Source organism: Stegastes partitus, unplaced genomic scaffold, assembly GCF_000690725.1.
Source record: "Stegastes partitus isolate 25-593 unplaced genomic scaffold, Stegastes_partitus-1.0.2 Scaffold756, whole genome shotgun sequence".
Taxonomy (NCBI): Eukaryota; Metazoa; Chordata; class Actinopteri; family Pomacentridae; genus Stegastes; species Stegastes partitus.
In genome coordinates, this window is record NW_007578487.1 from 163,573 (window position 1) to 184,651 (window position 21,079).

General features: G+C 43.8%; 2 protein-coding genes across 3 annotated transcripts in view; one reads left to right on the plus strand and one right to left on the minus strand.

Moving 5' to 3' along the window:
- The first annotated feature begins 218 nt into the window (after nt 1-218).
- pfn2b (profilin 2b) lies at nt 219-8,556 on the plus strand. Of its 2 annotated transcripts, none has more exons than XM_008291707.1 (3): nt 219-552; nt 3,358-3,550; nt 6,087-6,449. In XM_008291707.1, exons 1-3 carry the CDS (start codon nt 424-426, stop codon nt 6,182-6,184), a joined length of 420 nt encoding a protein of 139 aa, XP_008289929.1. In that variant the 5' UTR covers nt 219-423; the 3' UTR covers nt 6,185-6,449. The 2 variants fall into 2 exon arrangements, with proteins under 2 accessions (XP_008289929.1, XP_008289928.1); XM_008291706.1 differs by lacking the exon at nt 6,087-6,449 and adding an exon at nt 6,509-8,556 and having other exon boundaries at nt 227-552.
- A 1,294-nt stretch (nt 8,557-9,850) lies between these two features.
- Nucleotides 9,851-21,079, minus strand: part of rnf13 (ring finger protein 13) — a 52,035-nt gene continuing 40,806 nt past the window's right edge. Inside the window, exons 8-10 of the mRNA XM_008291708.1 lie at nt 20,940-21,033; nt 12,418-12,498; nt 9,851-11,294 (exon numbers count right to left, since the gene is read on the minus strand). Coding sequence (XP_008289930.1) covers nt 10,936-11,294; nt 12,418-12,498; nt 20,940-21,033 — 534 coding nt within the window. The 3' untranslated portion in view covers nt 9,851-10,935. The remainder of the gene's footprint in view (nt 11,295-12,417; nt 12,499-20,939; nt 21,034-21,079) is intronic.

Here is a 21,079-nt window from a genome sequence, read left to right on the forward strand (position 1 = left end):
TAAACGTGCATTTTATTTGGTTTAACCCAGCCTTCAAAATCCACACAAAACATCAAGACTGGAAGAATCTTTGATGCACTGGAGAAAAAAAATAGGCACTTGTTCTTTGCCGTCGCGATCAACCACGATATTCCTCCGCCGCGTAGTATATTATGCAATGAGACAGCAAGGCGAACAACGACCCAGGCGGAGTGATTTAGTGAGGACTACACCCAAGCGCCTGCCCGATTGCAGCGGCTTCTCTTCGTTGCCGAGACCAGAAGAAAGCCGGGACGTGACGGAGCCGGAGGGGGTTTGCTTGCTGGAGGCCCGCTAAACCACCGACAAAAACAGCTTTTTGTAGTTTCTTCGTCGTTCAAGAGACGATTGTGACTTAGCTTCAACCAACGTACTTTTTTTCATCTTAGAACTAATTTCACAAACATGTCCTGGCAAAGCTACGTGGACAACCTAATGGCTGATGGCAGCTGCCAGGACGCGGCCATTGTTGGGTACACGGACGCCAAATACGTCTGGGCATCGCATGCCGGCGGTACCTTTGCCAACATAACGGTTAGTACGCTCTGTGTGCCAGTATCTAAAGTTTTGTAGGACGAACATGCATTTTTTTTCATGCCTCTGCGTTTCTCTGTATAGCCAGGCCTTGTTGAATGACGCGAGGAGTGTGGTACACATGGTATCCGGTGGTCAAGATGCATTGGCTCGTATGCGCCCTTGCTTTATAACTTTAGTCAGCATTTAAAAAAAAAAAAATATTTTCCACACTCTGACTCCAGTTAACATTTTTTTTAAAGATATAGCCGCCACAGTAACCGGAGAGTTACTGTGAGCTAGCAAATAACGGTACGGCGCTAAAGGGTGCTAGCTTAGCCACGCTATGAGCTAGCTAGCGGCAACCAGCCTTGCGCGCTTGTGTTACCGGTTAGATAAGACAATCATATCGTAAAATCCTTTACCGGTTTCAAGATTTTTATTCTGAATCCAGGTTAAATACTTCATCATGAATTTAGAGTTTGTGCTTCACAAACTGCAGCCTACTAGCATTATTTCCGACCAGTCTTAACTTAATGTTAACGTCGATTAGCAAACTACGGCGGCGGTTAGCTCAAATCAGGCCGGTCATTCTCATTGGAAAATCATTATTTAACGCTGAAAACGCTAAGTTAACGGTGCTCGCACGCCTCCCTGACGTGCTGGCGTGTCGTTAGTCTTTTTGGTTTTTCCTTTTCGGCTTCTGTGAATCACACTGCCGCTACCGCCCCTTGTTTTCCAAGATGGCGGATATACACTCCCAGTTTCTTATTCATTTTGTTCGTGGAAGCAACTCGAGACATTTCGCCTCGATTAACGTTTATTTCAGTGGGCCCGTGTTGTACACTGCACATATTTTAAGTTTTCATTTTGCCACTGATATAATTTGACTGACTGCCGCATCTATCTAAATTTAACTGGCTAAACAATCGTCTCCAGCGTTTCCCCGAGCCTCCATTTTGTCTGTTAAATAAATTATCAGCCAGTAATTTAAATATTTGTGTGAAGGAGGATGCATGCGTCGGGATGTGAATGTAACAAAACTCGAGTCGATTTAACGGGCCGTTGGCTACGGTTCCGAAATGATCCAGCCATGCTATAGACGGTGAACTGTGAACGAGCAAGCCGCTGTTAGCTGAGTTTACCGGGGAGGGTCCATGCGGGCCAAGCTAGCGCTTTCTTTTTGAAGCCTCCTATCAACGGACTTTAGCGTGTTTTCTTGTCAGTGTGAAAAGGTCTGTGTGAATTCTGTGCCGATTGTCTGCTACCAGGGTCAGCTAGGCCTCTTTTGTTCAGTCTTGATTAAATTGGGCAAACGGCGTCGCCTCTCAGCTAAATGCGGCAAGTTAACGGAGGATATATGGAGAATTGGATTCCCAGCGGGAAACAACTGTTGGTGCAATTAACCAGCTAACGGTCCCGAGCATGTAGCTAGCCGCCATGCTAACGCTAGCCTAGCCAGTGGAAATCCGTTGAGTTGGTCGTTTTTCCTTCCTGGAGGCTTTCGTGTGTGCCATGACTCTGCATTTCTGGAGTTGAGGGGCGACGCCTTTTGTTCTACAGACGGATCCACATAGACCCGCTTTAATAAACCTAACCATTAATAACGACAATGCGGTGAAATGCACCGGATAACCGGCCGTAATCATAAAGTGGAGTTTTAGCAGCATTCACCCCTTTCTATCATATCTCAGGCTGCAGTCGGCCGCTGAGCTCTCAGGGCTGGTCACTGATGGTATAATGGAGACAGCTGTGTCTTTAAACACACTGTGCGCTTTCATCTAGGCATGGGCCAATATGCTTTCTCAGTACCTAAGACAACTACAGCCTTCTGTGTTCAGCTGACCAAAAGAAGAAGAAAAAAAAGAGGTTTAACTTTTCAAGTTTGGCCTGATTCTAAGACCGTAATAACACTCCAGATAACGGTATGTCTCAACTTGGATAAAGCATAATCTGGCTTTCGCAATGCTGTTGAATTGGAGAAGTTTGGTAAATGAAGAGATAATGTAAAGCCTCATGTATTGGCCAGTAAGTTAAATATTTTTGTTAAAACCTTTAGTTCTTAATCATAAACATTGCCTCCATACTTGTTCACAATTCATCATACCTGTACTTATGATCATGGCCACTTGCACAGCAGTCAAATGAAGTGCTTTCTTGGATAATTGATGTGTACAAATGTATTAATTTCACTTTAAGAATGTGACTTTAGGGTTTTGTGTAGGTATTGTAATTGGTTTGAGTTTTATTCAGTCTCACACTCATTTATATTGTGTGCTACCTGCTGAGTGTACATTTTAGACATGTCCCAGTGGCTACTGCACTAATGTAGACTGTAAACAAGTGCCATGGCAGAACAAACTACACATCCTCAATTGCCAAAATACATGCCTAAGTACGACAAATAGAATATTCAGGGGTTTTAGTGGACTTTTTTTTTTTTTTTTAACTGAAAATATTGTAAAAAAAAAATATTTTAAGTAAATTATTTTACATTTGTTGTTGCTCAATGAATGGTGCAAAATGTTGGCAATACTTTTTAAAGGCATTATGAGATTTTTATTGTTGACAGAGATTAAATTTGGAGCTTAGAAGGAGAGGTAAAGGAATTAAATTGGTCATTTGTATTGCACTTAATCAGTCTCAATGCTTTCAAGCACCAACAGCATGCAGCAATAAGTTTGACTTAGGTTTGAGAACAAGGGTGAAAACCTAAGGAAGAAAAGAAAACACAGCATCTTATATCTGAACAGATGGTATATTCTTCATCTAGTAAGACGCATGGACCTAACTTGTTTTTTTGTCCTTTTTTTTGCTTTCTACCAGCCTGACGAAATTGATGTAGTAACAGGAAAGGACCGAGAGGGTTTCTTCACCTGTGGCCTGACCCTAGGCAATAAGAAGTGCTCTGTAATCAGAGACAGCCTCCAAATTGACAGTGACTGGACAATGGACATCAGGACAAAGAGTCAAGGAGGAGAGCCAACATATAACGTTGCTGTAGGCAGAGCAGCCAAAGGTGAGCGCCACACTCAGTGTTTGCAGCACACATTTTAGTAGTTGAACAGTAGCCTGCTTTGATGTAGTGCCATTAGTTTAGCTACTCTTATAACTTCTGTGTTGTGTTTGCATGTGGGATAGATGTATGAATGCACCTTTCCTCAATATATGACAGACAGGTGTACAGTGTTTGTAAATTGGATATTGTCTTTCTGTGTCAGCTGATTGTGATGGATCAGAAAACTATAGAAATACTTGTTCAGGTTGCTTAACAGCAAGTTCATGTCAAGAGGTTCAATGGACCCCTGGGTAAAGGGATTTTTTAAAACTGTCTTCCATGCCAATAGCGTAAGTTGTGAGTGATTTACATTTTGTTAGCATTGGTAAAGAAGACCATTTACAGATGAACAAATCTATATATTTTTAAAAGTCTTGTCAATTTCCTCTCTTTAGTGTCTTACATTTTCTAGAAAGATTTGATGTTTATTCTGGTTCAGCCTTTGCTCAAATCCATAAGTATTATGTGTCCCTTCTCTGATTTACTCACAACTGCCACGTGTTAACAGTTTATTATCAGTTTAAACATGTATTGCATTGTGTTTACTTTTAGAAAATGGTATTACAGTTTTAAAGTTGATGAAATTCTAATCCATATTAAGTTACCGTTCAGCTCTAAACTCCAACATCAATGTCATTTAGTCAAGTTGAAGTAGTATGTGTTGGTTGTAGCTTTCACAAGCTAAAAGCCCGTCACTGAGAACACACACAGCTGGCACATTGTCTTGTCCATTGCATACCTGAAACATTGCTTGATCGTCAACTACCCATCTAGAGATTACTTTTAAAATAAAGTATTCAAAGCAAATCTGTGAAATAATAGGGTAATAGAGATTCCATGTTGACTTTAATTCAGGTTTGTTACATAAATTATAAATGCGTCTAAAAATGATAACCACAGCAGCCTACACATTTCAAAGTTAACTGTTTTAAATGCTACTGACTATATGATTGTGAAGTGTGTAGAGATTCAACAGTCCTGTAAATTGGCCTTGATGATTTTGTTTCTCTGATACTGGATCAAATGGATATTACATTAGGAGATTGAAGTTATTCCTTTTGGGATACTTGCCAGAGAGTTGTCAATTTTCATGTTGCCTGTATGGGCCCCGATGCCCTGTCCTCCCCACGTCCCAGAAGCTACTAAAGCTTACAGGTGAGACTGTATCAGACGGGTTCTTGTTTTCCACGCACTTGTGCACACCCTCTGGGCCTGGATTTCCTAAAACCTTTGTGAACTGCATGTATCTTTCTCCTTCCTGGTTAACACACCCCTTACCTTCAAAGTATGAATCTGTTTCCCTGCTCACATGCTTTCACTATGTTCTGGTAAAATACATATTCCGGCGCATTAGGGTTCTTACATGTATTGAGGAGAGGTACTCCAAGCATGCTGCTGCATGTGTGCTGCTTTAGTGTTGTCTTAGTCAGAAGCTTCGCTTTCTTATTCTTTGCTGCTGGCTTGGTGCATATTTACAGATTAAACAAAGACTAGGTTCTATGGATGGAATGCAGTCAAGTCTGATAGGAGCAGAAACATACATGAACACTGGGCTGTTCTTTTGATTTATTTCTTGTTCTAGTCCACTGGCCACTTGGACAAACCGCAGATATTGTTTAGATGTTTTACTAATGTAACTGAAATGGGCACAGAGACTGCTCTACCATTTAAACTTGTAAACTAAAACAACCTACAGTCAGATAATCGGCTAACCGGGCTGTGACACCCCTGCCATCAGGAGTGTTGCACAAATTTAAACATCAGTGTTGTGGGGTTTTTTGTTATCTTTTTAAAGACATTTTAATATATATATATTGTCTCACTCCAGTGTATATGTTGGGTTTAATGGGGATGAATACAAATGGTGAACTGCATAATTACCTTTGATCCACTTGTAGCTTCAAGGTGGATTTGGGAGTGTTTCAAAGTATTGGGGTGCACATTAGCTGTTTTTTAACTTAATCTTTTGCTAAGTGTGGCACAACCCCCTGAGGCCTGGATCTGGACAAACAATGACTTTGATTTAGCTCCCGTTCAGTGGTGAGCCTGACTGTTGGGCCAGAGCATTCTGGGAGAACACTTCCTGTCATAGTTGTTAGTCTAAATGATCAACTGTGTGTCCAGTCTCTGTGGAAGTTTATAGATTTTATAGTGCAGTCAACACAAACTCCAGCTCTGTGCTGCTGCTGCTTGTTTTGGGCATCAGACTGACAAACAGCTTTGCATGTGTTCTTTACATTTATGCTCCTGTTACACTGTCTTCCTAATTGTAACGTGTCACATGTTCCTTCACCGCCACCAGCAGCACTGATAAGAAAATCAGTGTTTAGACTTTATACAGCATCCAAACCAAAGGCACTGTTTCTGCTTTTTGTGCCGTTGTCCTCCTTTTGTAGCTGTCTCGTCTGCTTGCTGGTTTTGGCTCTGTGCTCTTCTCTTTTCACTTGTGATCTCTGCACCTTCTCTAAATGTTCCTTCTCTGTCTCTTTTCTTTCAGTCTTGGTCTTGGTAATGGGCAAAGAAGGGGTCCATGGAGGCGGATTGAATAAGAAGGCGTACTCGATGGCAAAATACTTGAGGGATTCAGGGTTTTAGTTTAGTTTTGACGTAGCTTACGTGGTGTCGTTGAGGGAGAGAAAAAACAAATGAAAACGAAAACAAAAAACACAAAACTTGATAAAAAACGGACAAAAAAAACTAATTACTGTCAAGGCCATGATCCCCCTCCCCTCCCCCGAACAGTCCCGTTAAACGAAATAAAAAATCCCAGGAGCAGTTCTAACACAGTGCAGGGTTCAGGCTCTGTCCCATCAATGTAGCCCATATTTAGCTGCGGTGGGAATAAAAGTGTTTTACCAGCCCTGCTGTCATCATGCTTGTTCATTTATATTGTTTTTTTTTCCCTTTTGTGCACTCCAGCATTGGTTATTATCATGGGGAAGGAAGGTGTCCATGGAGGGCAGCTCAACAAGAAATCTTTTCAGATGGTTGAATACCTGAGGAAGGCCGGATACTAAAGCAGCCTGTACCCAGCTCCTAGCAGCTCACCTTTACCACCCTGTTGCATTTCACTCTACTTTCAGTCCTAGTTGGTAGTTACATTTTCTTTTTCTGCCTTCTTTATCCCTCATCTGTTATCCCTCTTTCTGTTGTCCTCTTTCCCTACCCCATCCTCTTCCCTCAACACACTTGAGCTATGTACCCCTGTACCCCTTTAAGCACTCTTAAGTTGATTCATAGCAAAGATAAGCATGTTGCTAACAGGATGTCATGACAAATCTGTACTTAACCAAGACCAGCAAAAAAAAAAAAAAAAAAAAAAACACTCTGACAATGGAAGCTATAGCATCAATTTGAAGTAGATATTCCTTTCTTTTGTCTGTGTCACGGTGCCCATCACTTAATCCCTCCCAAACCTGATCACACACACTCCCTCCCAGAGTAGCCGATGCCTTTGGAGCACTTGAGCAGTAACCAAGCTCGTCATGTCTTCCTCTTTCATTTCCTCCATGTCCGGGAGGGGAGACTGTGCGCATATCTCGGACCACTGTCATTTCCCCTCTCAAACCCACGGCCACCCACCCCCCTACCCCCTCCTCCCCTCTTCCAGGCTCCCTTTTGCCAAAAATGTTGAGTTCCTCCCCTCTCCCTGTTTCCCCATCCTGTTTTCTTATATCAGGCAACATTACAAACCTCACAGGAGACTCACTTCATCAAACACTACTCACCACCTAACTCCTCTCCTGTCACATTCACACTGCTCTGTCCTGAATAAGTTCTACAAAGGGGGGAGGGTGGTTCTGTGTGTGTGTGTGTGTGTGTGGGATCAGCTCAGTTAGCTATCATGACCCAACTTTGCAAGCGTTGGTGTCACCCAGATGCTGGTTGCCTCTCCTCCCGGCATCACAGCCTCCCCGACTACATGAGAATCCATGGACATTCCACAGTAACAATGGCTCAGGCACTTAATACTGTTTTGTTTGCCAGCTCCTGTAATGTTTTTTTTTTTTTCTTTTTAATTTTGTTTTTGAAAGGCTGCCATTTTTGGACAGTAGATATCCCAGCATATAACCATATGGAGTGTGTCCAGTTTGATTTTTTTTTTTTCTTTTTCTTTTTATAGGACCAAGTGTAGTTGAAGCTCGGGTGTTTATACAATTGCTCTAAATCATGCTAAGGATGACTGCTAACTTTTTCTGATGAAAGAATCTCTAACCAGACAGTAACACTATGGTTAAAAAAACAAAAATGAAACTACAGGGGAGGTAAGGGTGGGAGCATCTGAAGGAAATTCTCATGTCATAGTTGTTGTTTTTTTTTTTTTTTTTTTTTTTCTTTACTATTTAGAAACACAAACGACTGCATTTGTACAAACCCATGCTGTGTTGACAATATAACTGTGGAATAAATTGCCTTCTACTCTATAGTCAACTGAGCTCTGGGGTATCACATGGTCTGTCCACGCTCATTACTGCTATCTGTAACGTCCAACTGAGGAAAAACGACAAAAAAAACAAAACACTTGTAAAGGTAGAAATGACACTCAATGGGAGATGGGATTAGTTGGAACAAAGACGCTAATGGTTGTCATGTCGAAACTTAACTGCAGAACCTGTGTATCCTGTGCCATAATGTAGAGAGATCTGTTGCTGTTGTAAGATGGATTTTACCCACTGTCCACTACGGAGTCATTTCATTGGCACTTTTTCTTTAATTTTTTTTTTTTAGCTTCAGATCCACTGTTTAGGCCTTGTGGGATACGCGTGTACTCACAAAAAAAAGAGAAAAAAAGTTTCAAGTCCTGTTTGCCGATTTGTTCATTTCTTTTCCTCACCACTTTATTTTTCTTACATCTGGGATACAGTCTCTTTAATGCATCTGATTTCATATGCATAAAACCAAGAAATGCCATAAATTGATTTATCACCTTGTTTACAGACAGATCAAATAAATTTATTCCAACCAGATACATGTTTGCTGTCCTTTTGTTTGTTTTCCATCTGAATGTTTCTCTTTTAAAGGAGCAGTTTGGGGAGATGTGCATTTTGGCTTTCTTGCTTCAAACTTAGATGAAAAGATCCAATGACTGTCCATTCAATAAGAAGCAACAACAGCTAGTCCACTGAAGAGCAGCTCTCCTTTATGAAGGGAGTTACTGAAATTCAAGACTGTTATGAATTGGAGTCATTTGTTTTTGGAACCAAGTCTCTGAAATCAGGATCGGTAGAGCTTTTGGACTTTGTAGAATGCTGTTGTCCAGCTACTCACTACTGCTGCTTCCGGAGAAGTCGAGACAAACTGAGCCATTAGTAGGTATTTCTGCCACAGCTGTTTTACCTCCATCGTTTGCACTGAGTCTAAAAGAACAGTTTTAATGTTACACCTCAGAAACGGATGACGGTCTCACTTCCAGGTCATTTTTTTGGTCACTGCTTAATTATCACATGAGCTTCATTAGTACAGGGTGTTTGGCCAGTTATAGATACAGATGGAAAATTGTAATTTCACTATTTGAGATAAAGGGTCACTGAAATGTGACGAGGCACTTCAAGGTCTGTACAGTCGCTCTTTGGAAGCTGTTGATCATATCAAGAGTAAAAAGTTTAAAACCACTAGTCCGTAAAGGGCTCAGGGGGCAAAAAAATAACGATATGAAGATTGCATTTTGGTTTCATGTTGGGAAATGAAACATTAGGCAACAGAGAAATCCATCCATTATCTAAACACTGCTTAATCCTTACTAGGGTCGTGGGGGCCTGGACTCTAGAATCACCAATTAACCTCAACATGTGTTTGGACCTTGTGGGAGGAGGCCAGAGAACCCGGAAAGAACATGCAAGCACAACAGAGAAATCCCCCTTTTTTTTTATCGCCTTATGTGGTTAATTGACAGGAAATGAGGAAGACGGAGTTGGAGAACGACTTCCATCCTCAGCGAAGCATGAATGGGATGTTGAGGTTCAGAGTCTGGGTCGCCCCAGAAAACACTAATCTAGTAAAATTACACCCATTACCTGAGAAGTTACTGAGAATTGACGAGAGTGCAGAGGTCCCTAACTTCCGCTGTCCTAATGAGCCGTGCTGGACTCAGACGAGCTGATTCGTATCAGATAATAAGGTCAGTGGCGTATTAGACGTGACAAATCTGTGGAGTTGCTGTGTTTTTTTTCCCCTCCATTAACCGTAACTGAACCCACTGCAGCAAAAACCGTCTCAAAGCTATGGGATGTTTACAGTCATTGACAGCGAAAAGCTTCCTTGTCAAGTGTCATTTTCGTTTTATTGAAGTGACTTCATACTGAGAACAGACATACATGAGCAGGAAAACACTGACAAGACAAAAATACATAAACCGAGAAGGCAACAGGATTCGTCAACAAAGAAATCAAGCCATGTTATGACCAAAAAAAACAAACAAAAACGTAAGCATATTTACTATAAACAGTATTAAAATGAGATCAGGTCAGTTAAATGTGTATTACAAGGCCTATGGACCAGTAACTGCTTGTGTTAAATGAAGTGACGGGTCTGGAGCAGCCAAAAGAAGTTTTTTTTTTTTTTTTAACCACAGGCAGTGTGGACACAGTTTTCACTGGAGTGTCTTTCCACGCTTTGAACTAGTGAAACCCACAGCTTTACATGACACCACATAGAGAGCACATTATTTTCTCTGTAGCTCAAACCGGTTTGGCTTCATTTTCTCGCGATCACTGTAACAGATAAACTGTGGCACAGAACGCAGGAGTACCGAGGCTCCTTCAAACAATCAGGTTAGAGATAAATTGGCAGAACCATATTGCTGTGGCTTTAAATGTTTCCATACTTGTTTAATGTTAATTTTTTACAACAACGAAAAAAAACAAAACAAAAGAAAGGACGCTGCATAGTGGTTCAAGTTGTGTCAATGTAGCATGAAAGTGTATGTACAATAATGTATGTACATGAAGGAGAGGAGATAATCAAAAGACGTCATTCATTGTGATTTATACTTTTACTGTGTCAAGTGTGATCGTGTGTCTGAGACTTCTGGACCGAAGACACACACTTGAATCGTTTTATTTTAGGACTAAATAGGGTACAGTATAGCCGTCTACTGTACATCATCAGGCCTGTCCAATCTGCTGACCGATGTCCAGTCATACTTGTTATCCAAAATCATGTTTTAAACAAAACAGAGATTTTTATTTGAACTTGCAAGGGAGGATAAGATTACAATGCGCTGTAAGCAGTGATAGAAGAACCGGGAGGATGAATCTGTTTTGTGCCCCCCAACAAAAGTCTCTGCAGCCGTGAGGTTGGGGGGAGGCGGGGATTCAGCGACCCGACGGGCTCGGCCGACGTGTCGGTCAAGCTCGGGGCAGGTCATGCTCGTGGCCCTCGGAGCACGGCTGCTGCATCTGCACCACCACAGTCTCCACGGTGACCTCCTCCTCGCTGTCGCTGCTGTCCTCGTACTCGAAGGAGTCCTGGTCCTGCTCCGAGCGCGACAAACCAGACATGCTGCCGAAGGAGTGGGCGCTGGTGGAGGCCAGGGAGCGCAGCAGCGGGGTGCTCTCCGACACCTCCTCGTTCTCGTCGGGGCCGCTGTCGCCCTCCTCCGAGTCGGAGTCGGAGTCGCCCTGCGAGGGGACCACCTTCTGCTTGCACACCGGACACGTCTTCTTAGATTTGGTCAGCCAGGGGTCCACGCACTTGGTGTGGTAGGCTGAGGACGACAAACACATCCTGTTTTATCTCAAGCGTTCCCCCCCGTAATCAGAAAATCCATTCAGATCCAGAATCACACACACTCCCAGTAATTAGAGCTCCATCGATGAGTTGCTTCACAGAGAAACAGTCCCTGCTTTCAGCTGGTGAGGCTTTGCTACGTTACTTAGGCCACGTTTACACATAGACGGGTATTTACTAAAACGGATCTACATTTTCAAAAATACATTGTTCACACCAGATCGTTTTTAAAAAAAACTCCAAACGCGCATAGACGTGATGTTAAGAGCTGCTATGAGCTGCCAAACCTATAGGGGGCAGTGTAAAGAGAAGCATAAAGCCATGCTAGCCAATCAGAATCCTGGAAAAAACACAACAATGAAAACTTCCTGTTAGTTCAACGATAATGGCGCGAGGGTTGTTTGTTTGGACCGACAGAGAAGTGGAGCTGCTCCCGAATGTGGTGTTAGAGAACAAAACAAGTAAAACACTTGAAAATATTGACTGTAAACATGTCAGTCCAAGTACATGGACATATTGACATATTGACACTAAACTTGGGTCGCACACATATGGTGCTTTTGTCGCACACTGTGACGCCAAACTCTGCCTCCTCCCGTCTACACATAAACGTAAAGACAGAGTTTTTCCAAGTCTCCACTTCGTTTACGTGTAAACCAAAGATCCAAACGCATTGAAATGTCACCGTTTTCGCTAAACGGGGCCTTAGTTTGATGTGATTTGATATCTTTTGGTTTTCAGCTTTCAGAAAGAAAACAAATATTTTAAGGCCCTTGTTGTAGTTTCATGTGGCGTGATGGACATTACAACTTATTTTCTGACATTTTGTAGCCCAAAGCAGAGAAAATAATGTGCAAATAAAGTATAAAATGGTATTAATCATCTACTGCGCTCCAGCTTTTGACATTCATTTCCGAATGTGTTGTAATTCAAAGCAAAGATTAAAGTACAAAAACAGCAGAATACTGGCTCTGAGTTATCTATGAAACAAAATAATGTTAAAAAAAATACAAATAAAAATAATTCCCAAAGATTGACCTGTGGTTCTTTTGTGTGGAAAGGGGTAATTTTGTTTGTGGTGCAGAAGTGTTAAGACTCACCGTGAGAACATGGTAGGACTCGGAGTTTGTCTCCGTCTTCATACTCGTCCAGGCATATGGCGCACACGTCATAGTTGTCCCCTGGGTCACAAACACAAGACACATTCATTTTATGACTGTTTGAACTGGACTGACACCTGTCTGCTCAAAGCTAGTGGGAGTCATCAATATACCATCAATTCCGGACTATTGAGCGCACCCGAATATAAGCCGCAACCAGTAACTTTAAAAAGAAAAGTTTTGTACATATACAGGCGGCACTTGTCTATAAGCTGCAGGTGTCCACGTTGTAACATGAGATATTTACACAGAAAGAATTTTTTAAACTTTTAGTTGAATACGTAGCGGTAACATACACAAATACTTGTAAAAATCCATTAATTAGCCGCATCATTGTTTAAGCCACAGTGTTCAAAGCGTGTGAAAAAACTCGCGGCTTATAGTCTGGAAGTTACGGTAATTTATATAATCCACTCGTGGTTTGGACAAATAATCAGGAGATGGAGGCTAATTACTTTTTTTTATTAACTTCATGGCTCACATGGATTATTTCTCACAGAAGTACCGTCATTTCCAGGCTGCAAGTCGCTACTTTTTTCACACGCTTTGAACAATGACACAGCTAATATATGTAATAATTTTTATGAATTTGCCTCGAGACCAAAGTGACATTGAGAGCGACAACGAAAGAGAGACTGAGGAAGTGTGTGACCAAGTCATTCTGAGGCTGTTCAACTCTGACACTGAAGAAGACGACTTTAGTGGTTTTCAGGAGGAAGATGAAGATAGCGATCAATGACTTTTCCTGGTAAGATACTGTATTTTTTATTTGTTTAACCAGCCGTGCTACAGGGACTGGAAAAAATCATTTACGGTACCTATTTGTGTACGTTACCGTTAAGTTAAAAAAAATCTTCCAGTGTAAATATCTCCTGTTACAACGCGGACACCTGCAGCTTACAGACAAGTGCGGCCTGTATATGTACAAAACTTGTTTTCTTTTTAAAGTTCATGGGTGCGGCTTATATTCAGGTGTGCTCAATAGTCCAAAAACTACGGACACATGGACTGACTTGGTTTGAAAATGGAGTGGCGAGCTGAGGCAGGTCCACGACATACAAACTCCGGGATTCTCACGGTGTGTGATCCTTTATGCACTTGTCCCAAAGTGTCCCGCCCAGCCAACCGTCCGCCTGCAGGCCGAGAGGACTCCAACCTGCCAGCGTCGCATTTCTGCCCGTCGCAGGAGGTGCAGGAAGTCTCTGCACTAAAAGCTCAGGAATTTATAAACGCGCTGCCTTTCAAATTCCACAGCGTTCCTCTCTCTTTTTTTCCTCGCCCAGGCTGGGAGGGAGGTGGAGGGAGCAGGGTTATGGGCCGGTGTGTTTATGTAAGCTCTAAATGAGCATGTTTTCCCCGGCCGGGCTCTGTGTGTCCATGCCAAGGCTGCATGTGACCGTATAAGGATGGGGACTCGCATCAAACCTCCCCCCCTCCGCCTCCTCCGCCTCCTTTTCCTCTCCAAGCGTCAGCAACTTCAACTCAAGGCAACGTCCTCATCTCAGCTACTTCTTCCTCTTTACACTTTCACTTCTGTTTATAGCCTCTCCCAGACATCAGCACAACTATCATCTTCTCTTCCTTCCCCTCCCCTCCTTCTCCTGACACATTATTCCAGAGCAGCCTCCATCTTTTCCTCTCTTTTTCACTACAGACGGAGCGAGGGAAAGGCAGCGTTTGTGCAGGCAGGGATCCAGTATCCAGTATACGCTCCGGAAATGCTCAACTGTGGCAATAAGCGAGCTATTCCTAGAGAAGCAGAGGGAAAGTGTTCTGAACTCTGATCTGTAAACTCGGAAGCCGGACCGTTTGGTATCATTTAGATGGATGCTGACACCTTTGAAGATTTTTTTTTTTAATTTATTTTTGGGGGAATTTAATTCAAAAGCACTGTAACACTTTGACAAAATTGATAAATGTCCACTGAAGCTCTGCACAGTGAGAAATCCAGCGCAGCGCTCTGCAGCAGAACATAATTCACAGTCTGGTCCAGTCACAGGACAAACTACCGCCCTCTGATCAAAGACACCGTTACGGACATTACTCGCTCCTTATTTCTAGACTCTTCTTCCAGGAATCACCAATACTGTAACCTGCACATGTGAGCTGGGATTCATGAGTGTCTTCATTGTGACGATCCCTCATCAAGCCTGAACATCGTCTGAGTTGACTCAGCTTTGAAGTTCGGTGGTAAAAGATATTATTCGAGGCCGCTCCAAATATATCTAGTTCATGTTTGGCAGCATTTCAGAAGCTGGGAATCCCTTACATTTTACGTTTTGGGGCCAGTAGCACATGTTAGAAGGCTTTGGGAGCCGGTGCAGCTCCTCTCCCCTCTATTTTTCATTAATCAAGCAGCCCTGCCAGCATTCCTGGCTCTCAAAGGAACCACGCTGTCCTACTGAACTTCAGATGAGCAGTGAATGTGTGTAGCAGAGCTAGACTGGGTGAGCGAGCGAGCGTGAGGAAGACGCGGTGACAAAAAACAAACAAAAAAAAAAGTCGAAAAGAAAGAAAAGAAGCATCTACACAGTTGGGTCGGGCCAACGAGACGAGGGCGACTGTGGCCGAGGAGACAGAGAGGGCTCCTCTGTGCTGCCATCAACATGCTTCACACACCGACGGCCGAGACACTGCAGCTGCTCTGTGCTCCCCGCCTTCGCTTCAGAAAGCTGCAGGGAGGGGCGCAGTGACTCATCACACGCAGGGAGGGAGCAGGCTTGGAGGTCAGGGGTCGCAGGGAGAGGCCAGGATCTCTCGGTCTGAACTGAGGGTTAAAAACAATCCGCTCTGCCGTGTGTGTGTGTGTGTGTGTGTGTGTGTGTGTTCGCAGTTTGTGACTTCGCCGGCTACTGGCGAAACTCGCCGTCCAAAGGGCCAAAACTCACTGTCAGGCGCGAAAGGCTTACGGCCTAAGTAGGGATGACGCAAGGTTCTGCAATAGAACCGGAGCATAAGTCAAGTTAATGGCAGAGCGGTGCTGTACGCTGACAGTCGTGGCAGCTGGTATTACATAACCCCGTGCATTGACACAGATCTTACGTTGCATGCTGCGCCTCTGACTGGTATTGTGCACCAATTACATGGGCACCGTGGTGTTTTATTAAGGCATTGTGCGCTATGCATACAGACTCTCTTTGTGTTGTCGCCCGTTTATTTCAGCCTGTTGACTCCCATACATGACCGGCTGCTGTCGGACATCGCGACCTCTGGCTACACCAGCGCCACCAGAAGCGAACAGAAAAACAAAAAATTTAATACACGTTTAACAAGAGCCGCAGCATGAAATAAAACGGCGCGATAAACAACTCAGTAAAACCGACGTGTTTGACGAGGTGATGAGACAGATGCAGGCTCGGCGGCCAGAGAAGGTAGATGGTGGGCAGATACTCTCATCAGCAGAAAGGCATCCTGCCAGCGCAGCAGCAGCGGTCGAGGCTGCGGCTGATTGGCTGGCAAGCATCTTCCCCCAAAAATGACTTCACACCATGTTGCATTTATAAACTCTCCGGGCCGATGATTCACGCTAACACAGTGCAGAGGCTTTGGAAAAATAGATTGCAAATGCCACTTGCTGGTTTCTTGGGGGGGGGGAGTTGTGACACATGATTTTTGACCGCTGCCATCTTGGCAACTACTGCAGCTGAGAGATGAAAACATGACCCAAAACATACTAGACCTTAATACCTCTCAAATGAACCAGGACAACCTTTTTTTTTTTTTAAGTAAAATTGAGACCATAATGTGTTGACTCTATCTTTCAAGATAAAGTCAGTACCTAGTGGCCGGTGTAGGAACTGCAGTTTCAGGAGAATGGCTTTCACGCAAGAACGTGTTGACCTAATCTGCAATTTTTAACTGAAATGAAAAATATATATGGAAAAAAAAAACACAAACACACTCGGACCTTTACTGCAGACTCGTGTGGCAGGTAACACACGACGGCTTTGGAATCAACACAGCATCACAGTGTGTGTTCACTACGGCTGCATCTGTTCAAAGCCCCCAGAGTCCGAGCTCAGCATTATCTGCAGCGACTGAGGCCAAGGGCACCATTAGGCATCTTTCCCACTCTGTGCTGCACACACACACACACACACACACACACACACACACACACACACACAGCGATGCACCCCGAGTTCAGGCACAGTGCCCAAAACTTCAGGATGGGAACTGGAGCAGCAGCAAGTTTTTGAGCATCGAAATGTCTTGTGTGGCACGAAACCGTCCCAAAGCAGAGCCACAGCTAAAAGTTCCTCGTGTGTCACAACATAGAGCTTTGGAAAAAAAAACATAATCTGAGTCTGGTGAGCTTTTGTGATACTAAACAGATCTATAACAAGACTGGGTTATATTTTTTTGTGAGCACAAGACCACGTATTCCAAGCTTTGTTAACCTTCTAAACCCCAAAATCTGACAGTTTGAAAGGCGTCTTATCTTAAAAACGAAACAAAAATCTCTAAAGTTACACAATTTATCATAGGTACAAATAAACAAAACAAAACAGAAGTCGTCGGACTTTTTACTTTCCGCCAGTCCTTGAACTAATCACCTGTGATGTGCCTTGACTAAATCTGAGCTTGAAATCGTGATGTTTCATCAGAATTGTGGCAATAATGTTAAACCATGAGGCCATTAGTGACTAAGCTGCGACCAGCAGTTGTGTGACGGGGATGTTTCGGCTGAACTGCAGGCTGCGTATACACAGAACAGAGAGGAGACAAGTATGGAAACATAAAATGTAACTAGATAATGATGTCAGGATTAGTAACACATGAGGGCGCTTGAGATTGCACAGGTTGATTCCATTTTTTAATTTTAAATTTTTGTAAAATAGAGCAAAGAAGTTCAACTTTGTTATAATTTGTGGAGAAAATTAATTTGAGTTTTCTCTTCTTCGAGCCATAGTTGTTCTGTTTCCATTGAGGTGCAGGACTTTATAATGCAGTGAAAAATGTGACAGGAGGAAGAAAACACCTGGAAACTGATGGAGTTCAGACGGTTATACGGGCAAAGTTATTTACAGATGTAGCATCCTGCTCCTCACAGTGCAGGGTTTTGAAATAAGTATGAAAATTATTATCAAACAGACATTGCCTAACTGTGTATTATTTCTTCTGCATGCTCTTCCTCTTTGTCCCCAGTTGAGTCAGCAACCTCAGTTCAGATGTGATGTGCTGGTGGCGGCTAAAGCCTGGTTTATGCTTGGTGTGTAAGCGAGGTCCGCGCGGCTCCGTGCGAACAAGTTATGTCATTTTCGTAGCCACGCCCCCTCAGGCGGTCCTTTTCAAGTGGAAAATTTCTGACAATGCAGATGGAGACGCGTGGAAAACATGGCGGACGAACAGGAGCTCCTAGTGGCAGAAGTTAAAAAATACAGGCATTTATAGGATTCCTCACACAGGGATCACCGTGATAACCGAGTGATGAACAACTCGTGGCGTGATATTGCGGCCACACTCGCCAAAGAAGAGGAATGGGTGAAGAAAACCTGGAAAAACCTACGGGACAGATAAGTTAAGGCAAAAAAAAATATAAAAAATAGCACCAAAGGGCGAAGTCTGGACCCAGGGGGAAGCCAAAAATGTCCCTAGGATAAGAGAGTTGAGCTGGCTCTCAGGGAAACTGACTCAAGTTTCCCTCCAGATGAGGTGAATCTACTGATAATTATGTCAGAACCGAAAACAAAACTGCTAAAAACAGATGGAATTTAGCCTTGTGCTAAATCCAGTGTACTTACTGCAACCTTGTGTAAACTATGAGCGCGTGTCACCATGTTGTAAACATAGACTGTATAAAAGATGGACGTAGAAACCGGCCCTGAAAAATGAAGCCAACCCGGAAGTGTCAAAAACCTGCAATATCACTCTGTCCGCTAGCTGCTGGCTCCACAAAGCCCTGGCTCCCATAGACTGGAATTGGAAAATAAGTGATCACAGATCACAAAATACTGCATTCCTACAGCTCAGGATTTTTTCTTATTAGTTTTCATAGTCAAATCTAGAGATCAGGTGGCCAATCTGAAAATAAATCAATACTGAATTTTTAAAAAATCGTCAACATTTTGTGGGGCAAGGGGCGTGGCTGGCTTGATTGACAGTCGGCAGCGACGATACAGAGGAAGCCAGCAGAAGGCGGTAAATGTGGGCGGGCAGAGAGGGCCCGCCTCTCAATCCGTCTGACCAATCGCTGCTCCTATGGCTCCGATGTTTCTTGCGTCACTGGCTCCAAAAATCCAAGATGTCAACCAGGAAGTAGCAAAACCCTGGCTTCATTTTCTCAACGCAGAAACCAACGGGTGACATCACGGTAGCTACATCCATCTTTTATACAGTCTATGGTTGTAAACGATGTAAACGATGCCAAACTTCTTCTACTCCAATTTAGTACTGTGGTATGGGTGCGTTTGTGACACACTGCCCCCTGCAGTTTGGGAACAGATGCCAGTATAAATGCCACACATGTTCTCTTGTGCTGATTCCATACGTCACGTTCGTACAGAAAGCATAATCCAACCTTAACGCAGCTTTTAGTCGTGACTCTGAAGGAAAGATGAAAGAACAGGCTGTGGAGAGCTCATGCGCTCACTCCTTTCCGACTACAACTGACATCAACCTCAACTGTCATCACTTGAGGCAGTTTATTAAACTTCACACAGCCCCCTCCTCGGACACAGAAGGTTTAATTATACAACTCTGTTCATATCTGCAGCTCAAGACTTCAGTAAACTTTCCCTTTAAGTGCCCGCACACACAAAAATATCAAAAACAAGCTACACTGCAGGGACTACAAAAGTTCAGCGAGGCCAAGTCCTGTCATCAGAGGTCTACCTCTCACCTGGAGTAACCGCTGAATAACAACACACCGCATTAGACCACAGAGGCGCTGTCCCGCTGCTGCAGCCCTCCCATGCTCAAACCAGGGCACTTGGTCCCTCGCCAAGCTAGCATTGCTCCAGAGTGCAGGGCTTAAAAGGTGATTAGGTAGAGATTTGGTGTCCCCTTCCTGTGTCGCCAAACGTTCTGACTCAGCTGACAGGAGCGCCGACGCCGTTTCCTGGACATCTGAACTCCCTGCAGCGGTCAAGGTTGACTGTAGCGGTGCCTGGTGGAAACCCTGAGTCAGAGTGGCCGCCGCTGATTGCACACGCAGCCATGAGAGTGCACAAACCGCACATCCTGACGTGACAGAAACAGCCATCCTAGCAACACACGCCGCTTTTAGCCTGTGTGCCGACACGTGCGCGTGGTTCCGCCAGGCGGGGAGGAGCGGCCCGACTCACAGCCCCCTCAATTAGCAGCTTTGCAAGGGGGATACTTAATATGCACCACCCATTCTCTACAAAGCTCCCCGGTGTCCCCCGGCACAGCTGACTGCAGTCAGGGGCTTTCCAGTCTGTGAAATACAGCTGCCGGAGGAAACGCAGCTGGCACGACAAACCTCTAAGTACAGAGACAAACTTATTTGACCGTAGCACAAAGAGGATTTGCATTTCAAAACAATGCTATAGCCAGTCTGACCCTTGGACTCAGACAGAAGGGGAGTTGGAACTTTTTTCTAAAAAAAAAACCAGAAAGCTCCAGAAGTTTTGAGTGAACTGCTTCTCACACACACACACAAGATACAGCAGAGATTTTTCTATTTCCAATCACATTTCCTCCCTTTTCTCCTCCCCCTACAGTAATGTGCATCTGCCCAGTAGGGTTGAGGTAAAAACCAAAATACATTTCATTTTTGGCCCAGCCGGTCCTCCAGCATGACCAAGACCACATTCCAAAGCATCAGTCATGTGTCCAGTCTCAACAAAGAGGAGCTCTAATCTGCCACGGTGGGCTTTGGAGGAAAAATCAAGTCCATATTAATCCGATTAGCTCAAGGTGCAGAGCTCCAGGGAGGAGTGATGTGTCGAAACGCATTGATGACATCTCTGTTCTTGGCTCGGTCATGGGAGAAGAAAAACCAGCGCAGAAGAGGAGTAAATAGCGGCAGTGTTGCCTCTTATGGTCAAAGGTTAGAGTTAGGGTTGTTTTAACGGAAACGGGACGACCCTGGTGATGAGGAGTGTAAAGGTTTGGCACACAAAACCAGATTTCCTGAAGGCTTTTTGTCATGTCAACACCAAAATAGCTCCCAGTATCGTGGTGGAAAAGTTTCCTGAGACAAAGCTGTGCTAATAAATATTTAGCAGAGCTCTGACTCTAGCGTGCAGGTACTTTTCTTTTGTATCCCTGTTGATTTTCAGGCGTCCAGGACCACCAAGATTTTGCAGATGTGCACAAGCGTGGCCACATCTGTTGAACTCATCAATGCACACTACACACAGACAGTGAGGTAACTTTAACTGTTTGAACATCCTCCAGATTTACAGCTGGAAGCATGACGGATAATGCTAGAAATCACTGACATTTCATTTTGTTGCAGTCGCTACCCGCTGACATGCTTCAGACGCTTCCCCTACCTTTCTTGTACTTGTGGATGGGAAGTTTCTTCAGCTGATCTTTGCGCAAGCGGCTCCTTCGAGCCCTGTGCCGATCCTGGACGAACTTGGTGATCTGGTCGTAGTGGGGAGAGAAAAAAAAAGAAAACTGTCAAAATCTT

What these genes read in the sequence shown, in the direction of transcription:
- pfn2b (XM_008291707.1), top strand. Translation starts at nt 424, where the DNA reads ATGTCCTGGCAAAGCTACGTGGACAACCTAATGGCTGATGGCAGCTGC. An exon ending in GTACCTTTGCCAACATAACG is followed by an intron (nt 553 to 3,357) that starts GTTAGTACGCTC and finishes GCTTTCTACCAG; the next exon opens with CCTGACGAAATTGATGTAGT. An exon ending in TGTAGGCAGAGCAGCCAAAG is followed by an intron (nt 3,551 to 6,086) that starts GTGAGCGCCACA and finishes CTTTTCTTTCAG; the next exon opens with TCTTGGTCTTGGTAATGGGC.